The sequence below is a fragment of the Pithys albifrons genome, chromosome 1 (assembly GCF_047495875.1).
Source record: "Pithys albifrons albifrons isolate INPA30051 chromosome 1, PitAlb_v1, whole genome shotgun sequence".
In the NCBI taxonomy this organism is placed as follows: Eukaryota; Metazoa; Chordata; class Aves; order Passeriformes; family Thamnophilidae; genus Pithys; species Pithys albifrons.
The window spans coordinates 83,963,776-83,981,098 of record NC_092458.1 but is presented as its reverse complement, the minus strand read 5'-3'; the positions used below and the strand labels follow the sequence as shown (position 1 = coordinate 83,981,098).

The 17,323-nt window shown below is 46.2% G+C and overlaps 1 protein-coding gene across 1 annotated transcript in view; it reads right to left on the bottom strand.

The window, feature by feature from the left end:
• Nucleotides 1-17,323, bottom strand: part of GAB2 (GRB2 associated binding protein 2) — a 94,914-nt gene that overhangs the window by 24,414 nt on the left and 53,177 nt on the right. The window contains exon 2 of the mRNA XM_071556881.1: nt 15,802-16,102. Coding sequence (XP_071412982.1) covers nt 15,802-16,102 — 301 coding nt within the window. The remainder of the gene's footprint in view (nt 1-15,801; nt 16,103-17,323) is intronic.

Sequence of the window (17,323 nt, the reverse complement as noted above, 5' to 3'; positions counted from 1 at the left end):
TGTTTTTCTCTCCTCTATACACGGTTAATGTTATTTTTTGCTCCACAGGTGGTATTTTAGCTGATGAGTTCAAAGAAAATGGAGTTGGGTGCTGCCAGGGGTTAGGGGCGAAGATGGGGACACAGGGTTGCAATAGAACTCCAAATTTCTCACATGGCTTCAGGTGGGCCCATCATGCTCAGGCAGGGCAGTATCAGCTGCATTGACTGCAAAAGTCCAGAGAGGAGACAAAAAAAGTCATTAACCCTATTGGCTGCAATACTGTGTCCCTGAACTGGCGACAGAGCAGCCCAGGGGTCAGTGCGAGCGAGGGTCAGTTTAACCCCAGAAAACATGCCCTTAGGGATGGTGACTAATAAAATGCAATAGTTTGGCTTCTTTTTTTTCCCTGCTGGAACTTCAGCTCTCCCCTTTTTCATCTCTGCAGCCTTTTTTCTCAAAAGCAGCCTCTCTGCAAGCATTTTTCATGTGTTTTGTTGGTTTTTTTTTCATTTAGGGGTATGGGCATACCCTGTACACATACTGAAATTACCTGAAGAAACACTGAAGGCAATGCCATTTTTAAGTTGTTAGAGGGCAAAATGCAAGAAATAAAACCATCTACAAGCAATGGGAGGATTGCAACTTGCACAGCTACTCTCTGCCACACCAGTGCTCCACCAAAAATGCAAACAGCTCAAAACGCCATCCTGGATCTCTCTGCCCATCATTAAAACCCCAAGTCATGTCCATTAGACAGTCTATTAACAGTGCTCAGTGGAAGCAGAGAAAGAAAAGGTCCTTCCAGCAAGCTATTCTCATTGCCATGAGGTTAAAAATGCCTGTGACCTCCAAAGCTTTATGCATTCAGAAATCAGGAGCTCACATGCAGTAAAGGTCTTCATTATCAGCTAAAGCCCAGAGGTTTTTCTCTTCCTCTTCTTTTAAGATGCAGTGGTGGCAAAAGGACTTGGAATTTATTCCCTACACATCGCCATAATCAAATAATATGCTAATGCTATTAGCATGGGACCTTGCATCGCAAATGACTTAGACTCATATTCTTTTTCAAAATACTAGAGTTTCATTTAAATTGGTCTCCACAGCAACCAGAAATGAACAGGAATAATGTTGGATGGAAATTTTCATGGCTGGGCATGGCTGATGAGGAATTTTGCCACAGGGATTGAGGGGAGAGCCATGAAGACAGTTTGAGCCACCAGGGTGGGCTTTTGCCTGACAGCTCTCACACAACCAGTTAACACTTGTGGTAAGAACTGCAAGGACAAAATGAAACTGCATATCCAGGAGGACCTCAAAGCATCTTGATGGAAGAGAAATTAAGAAGACATGGTTCATGTAGAATGAAGCCTGAGGAGGCTTTCTTGGTCCTCTTCCCCACAGATGCTTTCTAAGCAGCCTCAGGGGAAACACATGTGACAACTGGTTTCATTCATGCTGAATCCGTTCTCATCTGTTAAGTTCAAACCTGGCTGTTTGCAACTAGCCTGAGGCAACAGAGCTCCTGATCATGGGCCACACTGCTGTGTCTTATGGTGGTACAAGCACAAACCAGGAACAAAGTGTTTGTTACCTGCTTCCTTCTGTTCAAATAGAAAATGCTGCTGCTGCCTTAATCTCAGCTGCTCTGCTCACAAGCTGACCATGATGGGCACAGTCCCTCATGAGGATCAAGGACAAGAAGGACCTGCAGCATCCTCTGACTTGGGCCCACCAGCTGATCACATGGCTCTGTCTCATGGAAAACACTTCCCAAATCCATCTGAAAATGCGCTGAGTTTGCAAAACCAGCTACTGGTTAGAAACTAGCTTTACTTTCCCATGAAAATCTTTCCTGCACTTGTTTCACTCTGTGGTCACTGTTACATCAGTGGGCATGGTGTGATCCTCATTCTGGTTGGGGCTTCTTGGCATTCCCCTCATAATAAAACTAGTATTAGCAATGTGTCCCACAAAAATGTCTTTGAAAGCAATGTCAGAAAGTGGGAGATGTCTCGCTTGAGAATGGCTGAGAGTTCAGGCAATGAAAACAACTCCGACCAGTCTTTCATTCTGTTTGTAATTATCTGGGCTCCGGTGGGTGTTAAAACATCTGTACTGGTTTGGCAGGGATTGGGGAGCAAAGTTTGTGCCAAAGGCAAGAACTGGCGTGGGTTGAAAGCAGTGCAATACTTTAGGGTGGTATTTGCATTCAGAAATGTGGGGTTGGCAGCTTCTCCCACATGTGCTTTTGAGTTAGGGTCACTCCAGTCCTGACCCTGCCCCCACATTCCCCATCCATCATGGCTTGTACTCCTCTGGGACCATCCCAGGAAAGAGCTGAGGGTGGTTAAAGGAAATGCAGAGTGGGATGGAGTCCTGAATCCTGCTGGGTATAACATCTTCACAGACTTTGGTCACCCCCAGTTCAGCTCCACCTTATGCTCTTCTTTTTCTTTTCTCTGTGCATGAGCATTTCCACCTGGACACCCTCCATCTCCCTGTCACAGCTGGTCATGCACAAACAAGTCTCTCCCTGGTGGATTTCTGTACTGAGAAGTGGAGCAAACTCCCAGCATGGATGTTGTTATTTGAACCTTGTGCACTAAAGCATAGGCTGATTTTGTGGTTATTTTTAACACACAACAGCAGCAGAGCTGGGTTTAGTGGCGCAATGGGGCGTAATGTAGAGCTTGGTCCTCAGGAGATACGAGTAAGGCAGATTTATCGCAATCTCCTCCAGGGTAATACTTTTGGATTTTGGCATTCATCCCCTGACTGAGGAACAAAACATCCTCTGGCATCTGAAGACCAGAACAAGCTATCTCTGCCCTGATGCTTGGTCATGTGTGGGGAACCATCCCATGGGCTTACTCAGCATTTCCTCACTCTCCTTTTCCCTGCTCAAACCAGCTCACAAAGTGCAGTGAGCCCATTCCTACAACCCAGAAGCACCAGATTACATTACCACTCTTGCAGCTGCACCCATCCTTGCACCCATCACAGATGGTACCAGCACACAGACCAAAATCTGCATCTTCTTGCCTGGTGCATCTCCCATGCTTCAGGCTTGGCTTAGGGCCAGCTGAAAATGTTCTGACATCCTCCAGATGGAAAATGCCATTTAATCAAAATAGAAGCTTGCCAAGGGATTGCTTGAAGCCAGAAATTACAAGAAACCTTTAGAGGATAAAAGTGAATTTTAAGTAAAAGGGAAGAAGGTCAAGGTACTTCAATTCATTCTCATCAGAGCGGATCGTTTGTTGGGGGTGGAGTGCCCCTCTTCGACTGAAGATTGTAATCATGTGCTTTTTAGATGTGAAAGTGCAATTCTTGTTTTTTTCTGAAATTCATTCAAATTCAGAAAGAAAAGGTGTGAATCAAATTTGACACTGAAAGTCTATGAAAATGAATTACAGAGAGAGTGAAAATGAAGATACTGAATTTTCACTGCCTCTGAAATGGAGTTTGTTTTGGACTCATCACCTGCTCTGCTCGATGCAAGGGCAGCATTTCCCCAGGTTGCTTGGACTACATACAGGAAACTTCTGAGCACTCTTCCTTCCTCAAAGGAATAGGATTTATTTTATTTTCTTTTTAATTACCTAGATGACGCATGTCTGAACTTACTGTATTTGGCTACTGAGACAAATCTGGGTGAGATACAATACTTGGTGCCTGTCTCATTGCTACCATCTTCATCCTTCATCTATGGGATGAAAAGTGGTTTGGCGACAAATACACGTATGGTGTTTGGAGACAAGTACATTAGATTTGTTTCTCTCCACAGGTGCTGGGAGGAATAAGCCAGGATATAATGGATTTTGGTTACAACCACAGGAATGCAGGGATTACTGGAATCAGACCAGACCATACCAGAAGCCAGCCTTCTCCAGCTTTCCAACACCAACTGCTCCAGAGACAGCTGAAAACTTCACAGGGATCACTCATGTAGCAATGCACCCGCAGGGGAAACTCATTTGTGTGTCACTTCATCATTTATAAACCTTATTAAAGCAAATATTTTAACTTATCTAATACAACTGAGGGCATTCTTGCAGTCATGGCAGTATTAATTCTTAAAGCCACTTTATCTGTAAAATAAACCACTCTGTCATACAGCTCTGTGAACACAGGGTTGGGTCTTCCCTTCAAACGGCACCAGGAGACACCAGACAGTAGCATGTGTTCTCATTACTGGCACATGCCAGAGGATTTTTTTTAGTGCAGGAAGCATTGTTTGTCCAGGACTAGGACAACATGGATTTATCTCCATAAAAATACTAGTGGCAGGCAAAGGACAGGGTGGTCCTTCCAGCATCATGCCAAAGAAACTCAAAGCATTTGCAAGTCTGTGCTCTGAATTCTTCTTAAAGGTAGCAGAAATGATGGGAGTGAGTTTGCGAAGCATCACAGAACAGTCAGCAGGATCTCAGACGCTTGGAAGAAGTGAGGTTGATGCCAAAGAAGAGATATAATGGTATTTAAAACCTGTAAGAAAGCTGTAAAAGCATGAACAAGCTTCAAGTGAAAATCACAAATCCAGCCCTTTCCTTGGAGTCACAAGGGTGAGAAAAAGCCATGGGAGTCAAGAAACTGGGATTGAGATACTTAGAAAATAATAACCTTAGACTTAAGAGACACCACAGTGCTCTCCTGGAAAAACAGTCTTCTGTTCTATCAGGAACTTTTCCCAGACAAATCTCAAGAAATGAAGGCAGCATTTTCACAGGATCATGGAATGGCTTGGGTTGGAAGGGAGCTTAAAGATCACACGGTTCCACCCACCCAACATGGACCATGACACCTTACACTCAAGTTGCTCAGAACCCCATCCAACATGGCCATGAACACCCTCAAGGATGGAGCAGCCACAGACTTCTCTGGGCAACCTGTGCCACCACCTCACCACTCTGACAGTAAAGAACTTCCTCCTAAAATCTAATCTAAATAACTCCTCTTTTAATTTAAAACTCTCCTCCGTTGTCCTATCACTATCTACCCACATAAAAAGTCACTCTCTCTCTTTTTTGTAAGCTCCCTTTTTGTTTTCACCTGAAAGACCATGTGTTGACCAGGTTTTGACCCTAACACTAATCACCAAAGCAACCATCAAGCAGCAGAAAAGATTCATCACAGAATTTATGGATTTCAAGTGGGTATTTGAAAGACTTCATCATGACTCACTGGAGAGCAATATGAACTGTTATGGCAAGCCAGCAAAAATAATTCCCGTCGTAAAGGCTTTATGTCAAGGTTTAGTCTGTGCAAAGTATACGCAGGCTTTAGGGAACGGTTTGCACAGACAGCAATGTCAAACAAGGTGCTGCTTGGCAGGGCAGGTGATCAACCATGAGATAAAGGTGAGGATGGTGCTACAGGCAGTGTAACAGCCATTCACTACACTTTTACAGGTGATGAAGTATTTGTGAGTGCTCAGACACCTGCCCAACACTTCAAAAAGAGGATTCATTGTCAGTTACGAAAAAAAATAGCAAATGCAATGAGTCACTCCACTCCAGCTTAGATGCAAAAGCAACAGCATACAAGAACAGGGGCAGTTTGTATATTTGGCAGTGAAATGATGGAAGGTAATCATACCAAAACTTGGCAAGGAGCAGCTGTGTTGGCCAGGATAGGATTAGGTCATGTGGAGCTGAAAGAACACATGATGAAATTTTTGAGGTGAAATGTTATTTTCCATCCTAATAAACAGATATAAAGGGTGGCAATCAATCAAAGGTGCAAACGAGTCAGACACATTCCTCACCATGTGACAACACCACGGTAAGTATGAAAGGAAGCTATATCCCAGTAAGGGCTGAGATGTGCCAGAGCTTCACCACCCACCACAGAGCAGGCAGAGGACTATGAGGGACATCAGACAGAGCAAAAAGGGCAAGAAAACATGAGCCTGGACTTACCCAGAGCCAAGGGGTATCAGACAATACACTGTGATACGGAATCAGATGAGGCAATGTCTCATCTTGTGTTCTGCCCTCCCCCCTTCCTTGTGATATTAGGGAATAACTCCAGTTTTATCTGCTGGGATTGCTGAGGTATCTCAGCTCTCACCATACTCTGAAGCCTGGTATTTCCCTGCAACGTAAGATCATAAAAATCATATAATCACAGAATATTTGGGTTGGAAAGGACCTCTGGAGATGGTCTAGTCCAATCCCCTTTTCACAGCAGGGGCAGCTGCAGCAGGTCAGGGCTGTGTCCAGTCAGGTTTTAAGTATCTCCAAGGATGGAGACTCAAGTTGGTTGCTTTTGTTGTTGTTTTGTTTTTTTTGTGTGTGTGGGTTGGTCTTTTTTTCCACACAGCTGTAAGTATTTGCTTCATTCTCTGTGGCTTAAAGTGATTGTAAGCATGGACCAACAGCAAAGCTGTTCCTTGGACGCCTGGGGAACCTGTAACCCCCTTCTAGGTCTGAACCACACAGAGAAGCATCAGACAGCAAGAGGGAACAGGAGAGATAAATAACATCTCATTTTCATGGGCAGTCTCATTTTTAAACAGGTTTTTCAGGAGCTGTGGCCAAGTGTTCCTTTAAAGTCCATTCCCATCTTGGAGGGAACAGGTACCATTGCTGGGCTGCCTCTGGCAGCAAATGGCTACAGACAGGAGAAAAGATGGACCAACACGTCTATGTTGTGCCTCAGTGGCGAATCCTTCAAACAGAGGCTGCCTTTACACTCAGTGCTTGTGCAGCACCTAGCATAGCAGAAGAGAGGGTTTCTGGCTACATCTACACTGGGATGGACCCTACAAGATGTTCTCAGCCTTCCTGGAGGGAGCTGGGACATGGAAAGGGCACTCATGGGGCATACCCAGTGTAACCCCATAGTCCTAAAGTGATTTCCAACACTACAGCTCTGATATTGTACCACAATAAATAACTCAAAAGTATGTTTGAGGAGCAGGCAGTAATTATAACTGAAGCATAGGAACCATCTAGGGAAGAAGTGCTATCTTTACAGATAAAATCAGTATTAAATGCTACTGCATTCATAAATAAAAATCAGTCTGGAAACAAACCCTGGGTGGTGCCATGGAAAAGTCCACAGCAATCGACAGCTTCATGTCTCCTTCCTGCTCCATGTGCCTTCACTTGGAGGCTTTAAAGGATTGGTTTTAATTGGAAATATAACGCAATACAAACAGGCAAACAAACTGGCATTGGGGTCTGGGAAATATGAGTCTAAATCTGACCTGGCTTTCATCAGGTCTTACAAAGCAGCGTGCAGGGCATATAAAACCATGGTCCTCATCAAAACTTTAGAGGGAATAATGTGAAATATATGGAGGGAAGAAATGGGGAAATATGTTAACTTAGGGGGCAAAAAAAAGAGTCATGCTATGAAAAACTGCCAGAAAACTATCAATCACAAAGGTCACGGTAATTTTTTCCTTTGTCATTCAAGTTTCTTACATGTGCATTTTGGGGACCTCTGTCCACTGCATGTCCCAGCCTGGTTCCTATGTGTTGGTCATCATCCACAGATCCATATCCTGCCCCAATGCCCAAGCAGCTCTGCAGACACAGATTCATGGCAGCTCCATGAATCCCAAAGTGGCATGACAGGGGCACATGGGCTACAACAGTCCTAAGATTCCTCTGGGAAATATAAATGCAGGCAAATCTGACTGTGAGTTTCCTCCCAGTTGGCTGACACCCAAAAATTCCTCCCTTAACTCTCCCTCCCTCCCTCAGTTCTGCTCAGACAGTGCTGCTTCACTGGTGCTTTGCTCCAAGCCCATCAACTGTTTTTGTTTCCGAGGGCTTTGCATGGTTTTGCTTTTTGATGCAATGCTGATACCATCTGCCATGCTCATTTTTCCACGGTCAGTAAGTCACCCTAAAAATTCCTCCGCGCCCATTAAACTAATAGACCTGACCTGACATGCACAGGGCTCATAGTGATAAAAGCCAATTATAAAACAAAGAATTATTTTAAATGTGTTTCTGATTCTGGGTACCTGGTCAGGAGACAGCCCTGGCCAGGGCTGAGACATGTGAACGCAGCTTGTCAATTTCTGCTAGGAAACCTGTGCAGGAAAGGCTGAGTGATGCTTATAGCCCTCAAACCTCTTGAACTTCACATTTCTATCTACTCTCCCAGCTCAAATCCCAGCCACAGCTCAGCTAGCACAGTGGGACTTTGGCCAGGAAAGGGCATGATTTTCCCCAAAGGCCCCAGTCCTCCAGCTCTGTATTTATCTTCAGAAGAGGCCAGTTGGATAGCCTTGTGCTGGGCGCCAGCTGGGAAACAGTTGAGAAGAACTGGAGTATTTGGCTCTTGGTCATTTTTGAAAGCTGAGCATAAATTTTCCTTTTTGCTGCTTGATGGTTTTATTATTTGCAGCAAGATAAGAGCATTTTTTGCCTATAAACCTGGTGCTCCCACAAACAGTTGCATCCTCTGCTAGTTCCCATCAATGCTGGGCATGGTCAAAGGAGGCTCAACTGACACTCACCTCCCAATGGACTCTGGGGAATGGCAGTTATAGGCTGACATATCTTCTGGATTTTTTTCAGTCCCACCTCTTCAAAATCTCCACAGTCACAATAAAAACATCTAAATAAGCGAATCCTAAAAATTCCTAAATTTCCAAAACCCAAACTGTGAAAAAAATGTTGATCCAAGAATTGCAAACCTCTGAGATTTGATTACATCAGACACCCTGAAGCCAGAAGCTTGGCTTTCCAATCGTGTAGATACCTTAAGAGTCTTTCCCTTGCTCTGCATCATTGCCTTAGTCCTTTTCTTAGCACCTATATAGGCAGGAAACCTGCTCTTGGTATTAAGAACAGTGACCACTAGAGCAGTGCAGCATTGACTCTGGTCCTGCAATGTTTCTGGTAACACACCATGATGAGGAGCAGAGTACAGCAAGAAGAATAAGGTATGGGAGAATAGTAGGGGTTGTTCTCATCTGGTGTAAATGAAATGATGACAAATAACACCATTTGAAGATCCAGGTATCTCAAAGGCCTTGACAGCAATCCTGAGGTAGGTGGGATACATCTCAGCAGAGTTTTAGGAGTCTAGAAAGTGGACATATAAGCTCATCACTTTCTAGACTCCTGGAAAGCAAAGGGGAAAAATGGGCACTTTCAGGGTGCAAACTGACTAATTTTAGACATATTTTTCCAACTTCTGGCAAAAAGTGGACAGAATATAATCACTCACACGTCTCAGTGGCATCATTTGCCTCTCCAAACCACCACGGGAATCACAGCAGGGAGACCTAGACCAACTAGTAGAGATCAGCAAGGATCTCTTCCCATTTCAATCTTCTAGGAAGCAAATTCCAGGTTGTTAGTGCTGTTCTGCTCTTCAGCAGACCCATCAGTACCTGAACTAGCTCATCTCCAAAGTGAAAAAGGATAAAAAAGGGGGGGGAAAGGCAGCAGGCACTTAACTGCTCTCAAGCTGCTCCTTTGTGCCAATACCACTCCATCTCCAGTATTGTTTACACTGAAATAAAAGCTGAACAGTGTCAGATCTTAAAATAACTTGCTGTTTGTGGAGCAGACAAACCAGGGTCAGGGAAGTTTGGAACAAATTTAAAGTGATGGGATGGCTAAGAGATGCACTGGGACTCAGGCAGAAGGCGTTTGCATGCACCTAAAGTTCAACCATGAAATGAGTTGGGAGTTGCCAGGTCATTCCCATCCATTCCAGTGGGAATTGGTTAAGTCTGGGCCAGAGATGTGACATCTGCATTTGTCCTCCCAGAGTGAACCTGCAGCCATAGTTGCTTCCCTTGTTACGAACACTCAGAAGACAGCATAAAAGGATGAGGGGTGGTTGATCCAAATGCCCTTAAAGTGTGCAACCAGTGGGTCTAGATGTGACATACAGTGTTTTAAAAGAGGGAGCTCTATGACACTGAGTGCAGAAAGCATTGATGGGAACACTGAGAAAAAGGCTACAACTGTATGTAGGGTGGGACACCAGGTGGGAGGAAAGGGCTCAAGGTCTCCACATTTCTGTCCCAACACAGGCTGCCTGCAAGTCCCAAACGGGGCAAGTGACATTACATCTTTGTGTAGGTGAACAAGACATGGAAAGGTGGGATACATGGAAAAGAATATGACCAGATATGCCCCCTCCATCCCATGGGTCAAGCTCAACTCAACTGTAATCTGTTCACTGCTTGTTGTGAAGTGTTGAACTGTCTGCCGGGGGACAGACTGGCCTACGAGAGAGCTGATATCCAAGTACAACCCATACCAGAGCTTAAAGAGGGAGTCAAGACCAACTGACTTATGTCAACAGATGCTGTAGAGTCAAGTGAGACATGGAGGAACAGCTTTGAACTGACAGAGGGAGGGTTTAAATTAGATTTTAGGAAGGAATTCTTTTCAGTGAGGGTGGTAAGGCACTGTCACAGGTTGCCCAGAGAAGCTGAGGCTGCCTCATCCCTGCGAGTGTTTAGGGTCAGGTTGGATGGAGCTTTGAACAACTTGGTCCAGTGAAAGGTGTCCCTGCCCACGGCAGGTGGGTGGAACGAGATGATCTTTAAGGTCCCCTCCAATCCAAACCATTCAATGACTCTGTGAACTCCCTGCCCAACTTGAGGGCACAAAGCTCCACAAGGGGCTGCCTGCTCAGTTGCCCTTAAGTGGCAGTGCTGCCTGAAGATACTGAAACAAAGCACATCAGGGCCCCAGGGGCTGCCATGGACACAAGGACACCCTCACATAGCCCTTCCTGCCCCCATTTCCCATCCCATATTCATCAGTCTCTGCACACTCCCTGGCAGGGCGCTGGGCTTGTAACTCCCCCGGAGCACACGCAGGGAAGGAAGGAAGCATGTGCTGGGCACAATAGCAAGGAATACCTGGTCTTGTGGCAGTCAAAAGTGTTTCCCCTGTGCTTAAGTTCTGCCTGGTCCTGGGAGAGGCAGGGTAATGCAGGAGCTGTCACGTTGCATGGGCTCCCTGGTGCTCTGCTGTTGCAGACAGGGATGGGGAACACTGGTCACATTCAGGAGTATTTGGGAGAGGTGGGTGGTGTATGATGTTCAAACCTGTTTTCATTCTAGTCTTGCTGCCTGTAGCCGCTTCATTCAGTTCTGAGCACCTCCTCTTCTCCCAATAACACTTCAAGGATATCTTTGTGTTGGTTTTCTTCTCCCGTCCAACCTGAGCTCCCTTTGCTGGGGAAACACCCAGGCAATCCTGGCTGCAAGAAATCGATGGGGCTGGAGGCATCACTGGCCTGATGCTGGGGAGCAAGAGCAGTCAAATAGGCTCATGACCCAGATGTGCAGGCAGCAGGCTGGGGAGTAACCAGCCAGCGACTCATATGGGACCCACAGCCAAAGCAAGTCAAATGAATACTAAAGCAATAAATTTGCTCTCATGGGCTGGAAAGGGGCGACTGGTGGAGGGTCTGCAGTAGCACCCACTGTTGGGTAGACCCACTGTTGAGACAATGCATATGAGGCATAGATTCCTCAATGTGAGCAGAAAGTGATTGGTACCCAGAGGTCAAACCATTAAACTCTGCTAGAATGAGCGCATCTGAGTTGAAAGAGGAAGGAGAGACACTCATATCTCCATTAAACTTTTATGTTCAGCCCTGACTTGTGTTCACTGAGACAGTAAAAGCCTTGGGATTGCTGGGGATTGATCCCAGTCACAATGTAAAATACCAGTGCTCAGCCTTGGGGATGGAGCAAGTGATAAGCCAGAGCCCAGGACAGCCCTGGAGCAGCTCCCTGGCAGAAAGCAGAGAAATAAATAAAAGAAATTAAGTCCTAGATTTAAAAAAAAAAAAAAGACAACTTGCCTGCACTGGGTGGGAGAGGCCATTGCTGCCAGACACAACTCATCAGGGCAGGAGCCCAAAGCCATTCTTTTCCCATGCCTTCTTCAACCTTTCCAAGTGATGGGAGCTTTCAGCTCAGAGCAAAGATATATACTTTCTCACAAATATTCCCTTCCCTGGCTCCATGTCTGGGTAAACCTCTAGCAAAGGGGTATTAATGCTGTACATGAATAAACTCCCATGGGTGTTTGCTCAGTACCCATGAATCCAAGCGCCCGAAAGAGCCCTTTCTTCATGGAGAAGGTGAAAGAGGTGCTGGGTGTGGCACAGTAAATTGGCATAAAGTTAATAAAGCTACCGAACCCTCCAAAATAACTAATCCATGCACAGGATTCTTGCAAGGACATGCTCACTGCAGGGACACTTGTAGTTCACAAGAAATTAAACTACAGGCTGCCATAGCTGTGTGTCTGTCATATTGGTGATGGCACAAGGAGGAGTTTTGGTGAAGTCTCAGCTCCAGAAAGGGTTAATGGTGCATGAGATATGTTTAGTGGGATATGGTATTTTTTTAAACTTCAGCAAACAAAGCGTATGAGAAAATCCAGTTCACAGCTGAGTCCTGGCTGCCTGCCCACTAGGGCAGGGAAAATGCAGATGGTTTGAAATGCCCACTTGCCTGCCTTTCTCACGCAGCCTGTGGCTCAGGGTCCCCGGCAGGTCTCCCCTCATCGTATTTTAATCAGTCAAGGTGGCAGTAGTGCAAATTGCAGTGTAAAAGCAGCACTGAGACAGGAGAAAATCTACTTTCCTTGAGCACCATTGGCTTCCTCAGGCACACAGAGGAGCCAGGATCCTGTGAGGCTCCGCTTGTTCAAAAATAGTAATTAACTCTCAAAGTAAAGAGGTGTTAACAGAAACAAAGAGCTCTGCCACAGTCTGGGTAAACACTTCAGAATCAATTCAATTTCCCTTCTCCAAGCAGATGTAATCTGCAATTATTTTCAGGTCAGGGCAGGGAACAAGGCCACTGGGGCAGCTTTGCCGAGTGGCTGCTCCTTGGGACGGCCAGCAGGACCCACCACTTCACTGATATTTAGGCCCCTGAGGCTGAAACGAGCTTCCTTCCGCCAAACCAGATGTATAATGCAGCTGGTGATCAGCAAAACCAGCAGTGAACCATGGCATGACATTAAACCGCCCTAAAGTCCAGCCTATTTCATAATCCTGAGAGTCCTCCAGTCTAGACAGGACATGAAGAACTAATGTGAAAAACAAGCCACAGAAAATACACACTCTCCCATCAAGCTGCAAACAGAAAGAAGCATCAAAGGGTGAAAATCTGTTTGGCCTTTTAAGCACTTTGCCTTTTGGGAGTGTGGGCAGCACCCAAGCACGGTCCCACACTGGTGCAGTGGGTTTGCAGCCAGTTTGTATCACTGAATGCAGCTGCTTCAAGTTGCCCATTTGCTGACTAAATCGTGCTAAAAAGCAACTGAAAATCTGTCTTTTCCCTACCATCACAGGGAGCTGGTGAAACAGGCTTTTACCCAAACCGCCCCAAAAGTTAATCGAGTTTGCCTCCCATCACCACTGGGTTAAAAAACAAACTAGTGATCAGGGGCTGGGGCTTAGCTGATGTGGGACATCCCTTCAAGGAGGAGATAATTCAGCATGTGATGTCAGTTGTAGTAAATGCGTTTGCTGGTGATGGAGAGTTTCCCCAGCTGGGAATGTGAATACAACCCAGCTGGGAACAGCCTGGCTGTGCAGCCAGACCGACCAAGGCTTTTGGGCCAGTATAAAGCAGACACATACCCAGGAACATGTACAACCAGAAAAATGTGCACAGCGACTTCCCCAGCAGCTTCTGATCTTGCTCTGCCATGCTGCCCGTCTGCAGGGACAGGGACTTTTAGTTAACTAATTGCTACAATTAGCATGGAGCTATTCCTGCCCATGATGGTTACCTTTTCCTCCCCTTTTTGGTTCATCCAATTACCAACTTGTTCATTGTCCAAGGCAGAGACTGCAATGAGACATAGAGAGGCTTGAGGATGAGGGGATGAAGGTCCAAGAATGAAATGCCAAGTGTCCCAAGCTCTATTTCTACCCAGGAACTGTCTTAATCTCATGCAAATTCCTGATCCTCTTGTCCATCAACCTATGACTTCAAGGAGGTGAGGAAAAGAGAGCACAGCAGTTACAAACACTTCTACAGCTGTTTTATTTCTCCCTTCAGCTGACCTATCTTGAAGGGTGGGTAATGGGCTTATATGTGCCAGGATGGACAAAACTCCCAACATCCATCATGGTCCAGCAAACCATCAACTTCTCCACTCAGCCTTGGGCCAGGAGTCCTTCCCAATGAACACTACCTACTTTGGGAAATGGATGATTTACTTTCCATTACTTAGCAGGAATGGTGAAGGAAAGGTGAGAATGGGGTCACTGATTCGGCAACAACCAAAGTGAAGCCCCAGCCCTGAATAATTCATGATCCCTCTTTGCTGCAGCATCTGGACACATCTGCTGCATTTGTCAATGTAGGCTTTTTCTTGGTTTACTCAGAAAATCATGCTTTGGCAGCTGGGTACTGTTTCAAGTGGGTACTTTCCCTACAGCATTAACAAGCTGTGATTTTGTTACAAATAGGGATTTTTGTTCCTCTTTTGCTGATGTCACTCCATGGTCCTGTAGGGAACAGAGCTCAGATCTCTGCAGCCTGACCATCCCTGCGTGCCCTTTGGGACAGATGTACTTGCAAGCAGGAGATTGTTTTTCCTTTTGCTGCCCAGATTTGTATTTCACTGAAGTCCCGTATCGATCCTGCTGCCGCTGGGCTGAAAGCTCATTTTACTAAACTGAACGTACGCAAAATGGAAAAACCTGCAACCAAACAGCTCTTAGAAGAGGGGCCTGAACAATTTTGCTGAACCTCGAGGGCCATGCTGCTGATATTGGAACAGTATGTAATTTATTTAGCCTGACCTTTCCCTAAAAGACTAGGCTGGCGACGTTATCAAGGATCCTTTCTACCACTTGTACACCCATTGCCAAGGTGACATCCTGTTTCATGCGTCAGCCAGGGAAGATCGCATCCGTGCTGCTGTGATGCTTTGTTTGCTGTCCTGCCTGACAAGCTCTTGGCAGGGTTTCAGCTCCTGCGGATGGCAGCTGCTCCACCAGGGACCAAAACAGATTCAAGCTGGACGTTATTATAGGGAGCTTCATGCAGGCAGACCACAGGACTAGAGTCCCTTGGATGAGATAAGATGCCCAGAGGTGCTACAAGGTATAAGGGGACTGGCAGGTGACTGCAGCGCTGCACCCCAGGTTCACCCCCCTACTCCATCTCACTTGGGATTTACATGTGCCCTCATAGTACTGGGAAAGCGGGGGAAGCTCACCTTTGCTTAATGTAGAGGCTTGCCAAGTGCAACACACTTTGGATGGTGAAGCACAACTGGTAGAACAGGTCCCACCACCACACAAGACTATCTGGGGCTTTCTTTCCCACCCTCACTGCTTTCCCAGAGGGTCCCAGAAAGAGATGGGGATGCAGGTGTGGAGTATGTGTCTGTTCTTCACATGAGAACCTGTTAGCAGTGAGGACAACTGCAATGGGAAGGAAAATGGTTCCAGTAAAGCTTCTTCCCCAGCTTCACCAAGGGACTGAAACCTCTGAACGAGGGGGATTTTCTCTGCTGGTTCCCACCAGTGTCAAAGCCATTTCAGTGACACATAGGCTGCAGCTAAAAAAAAGTCCCTAAACCCTACCAACTTCTTGTAAGAGACTCAAGGGTCTACAGTTATAGGGAGTAAGAATTACTTAGGCGGCTCACAAGAGCAAAGCCAGCTCTGGTTCAGATGTCAAAGGTAGGAAAGTTTCACAGAAGTTTCCCACTCCAGCCCTCCCAGCCTTGTGGCAGGCTGCAACACTCTCCCACAGGTCAGATCTGAGAGAGGAGCCAGACACTATTTGGAGGACAGAACAGAAGATGTTCTTGGCCAGGGACATAGCTCTCATGGTACCTGTGTTCTCCTCGGACTGGTTGAAGCCACAGATCTGACAGATGCTGCGAACCCACTTGTTCATGTCGTCCTCAGTCTCAGCCACCAGGTAGAAGGTCCTGTCACTTGTTTTGATGTCAAAGATGTAGCTGTCTTGGAGTTCCTTCTTGTTGAAGGTCAGGCCTGCATCCACTTGCTCGCAGAAATTGAGGTTGATGACACGCAAAGGTTTCTTGGAGTGGTCATTTTTGTAGTACTCCAGGACATCGGGGTCGCCACTCATCCGACCACTGCGCAGGACGAACCAGCGTTTCTTCCATGCCTGAAACCAAGAAAAGAGGAAGCATGAACCCCATTGCTGACTTTGTGAGAGTGAAAAATCACTGCTAGGCACAGGGCAAGACAGAGGGACACAACACTTCTCCACCACGGAATGCTCTGGGATGCTACTCAGGACATTCCTGCAAGAGGTACATAGACTCAGCTCAGTTCTTCAGTTCAGAACTAAAATCCCACCAGTTATCCAGGGGAATTAAATATTGAAATAGTATTGTAGCATAAGATGACCTCAAGAAGGGCTAGTCTTGAACCAGAGAGCAACCTTGCTCCTATCCTACAGCCCAGCCATGCTTCCAGCAACCAAATACCCTTCACTCCTTGATGTGAGGTAATCTGCAGAGAGGCATTACCAGCCATCGCAGCACCGAAATGCCTTTCAGCAGCTGAGAGGAGTTCAGGCACTTTGGATACAGCACCCTGGGTGTCCTGACATTCAGAGAAACCCCTGAGAATATCACAGCATGTGTCTGCAGATACCAACCATGCCAATCCCATCTGTGCTTAAATGCCAGGATGAAAAGACTAATAAAATCAACAGGGAACTGGTTTGTTTTTTTTAAATATCAGGAATAATGCCAGGGAGACCCATGGAGAATCCAAGCTTCATTTGTTTTTCAGCATCCTCGGCTCCCTGGCATGTAGGTAACTCCTTAGCAAAGGAAAAGGTTATCACTGATTCTTCTGAGCAGTGCTGACGGCAGCCCCTGGCCAAACCACCCGTGGAACGGGCTCAGGGGTTTACTGAATTTGAAGCAAACCAGCAAAATAAATGTCAGCCATCAGTTCTGGCTCTGAGAGCTGTGGTCCTACTGCCCTCCCCATGCCAAATGCAGCTGGGAGGCCACAGGAGGGGGAATAGCCACAACAATAATGTGCCAAATGATAAAGCTTAAATTGCATAGAAAACTGTGCAGGTGTAACTCCCCATCCTGTGGGACGGACAGTGGGGTTTTTTGGGGTGTGCTCAGCATAAGGATCATGGCACCTGTGTGAGGGATGCACAGGGTGAGGGACCACCTCAAGATGCTGCCCACTGCAGAGATCTGCTGCCTTGCAGAGGCTGCAGCTCTCATGGTCTATGGAAGGGAAGGACAACATCTAAACATAGTCCTTGAAACAGTTTGTTCAGGATGTCTTTGCAGGCAGGGAAGATTTGAGGGCTGCATGCAGATGAGTGGGGCGATGTGGATTATTACCAGTGCTC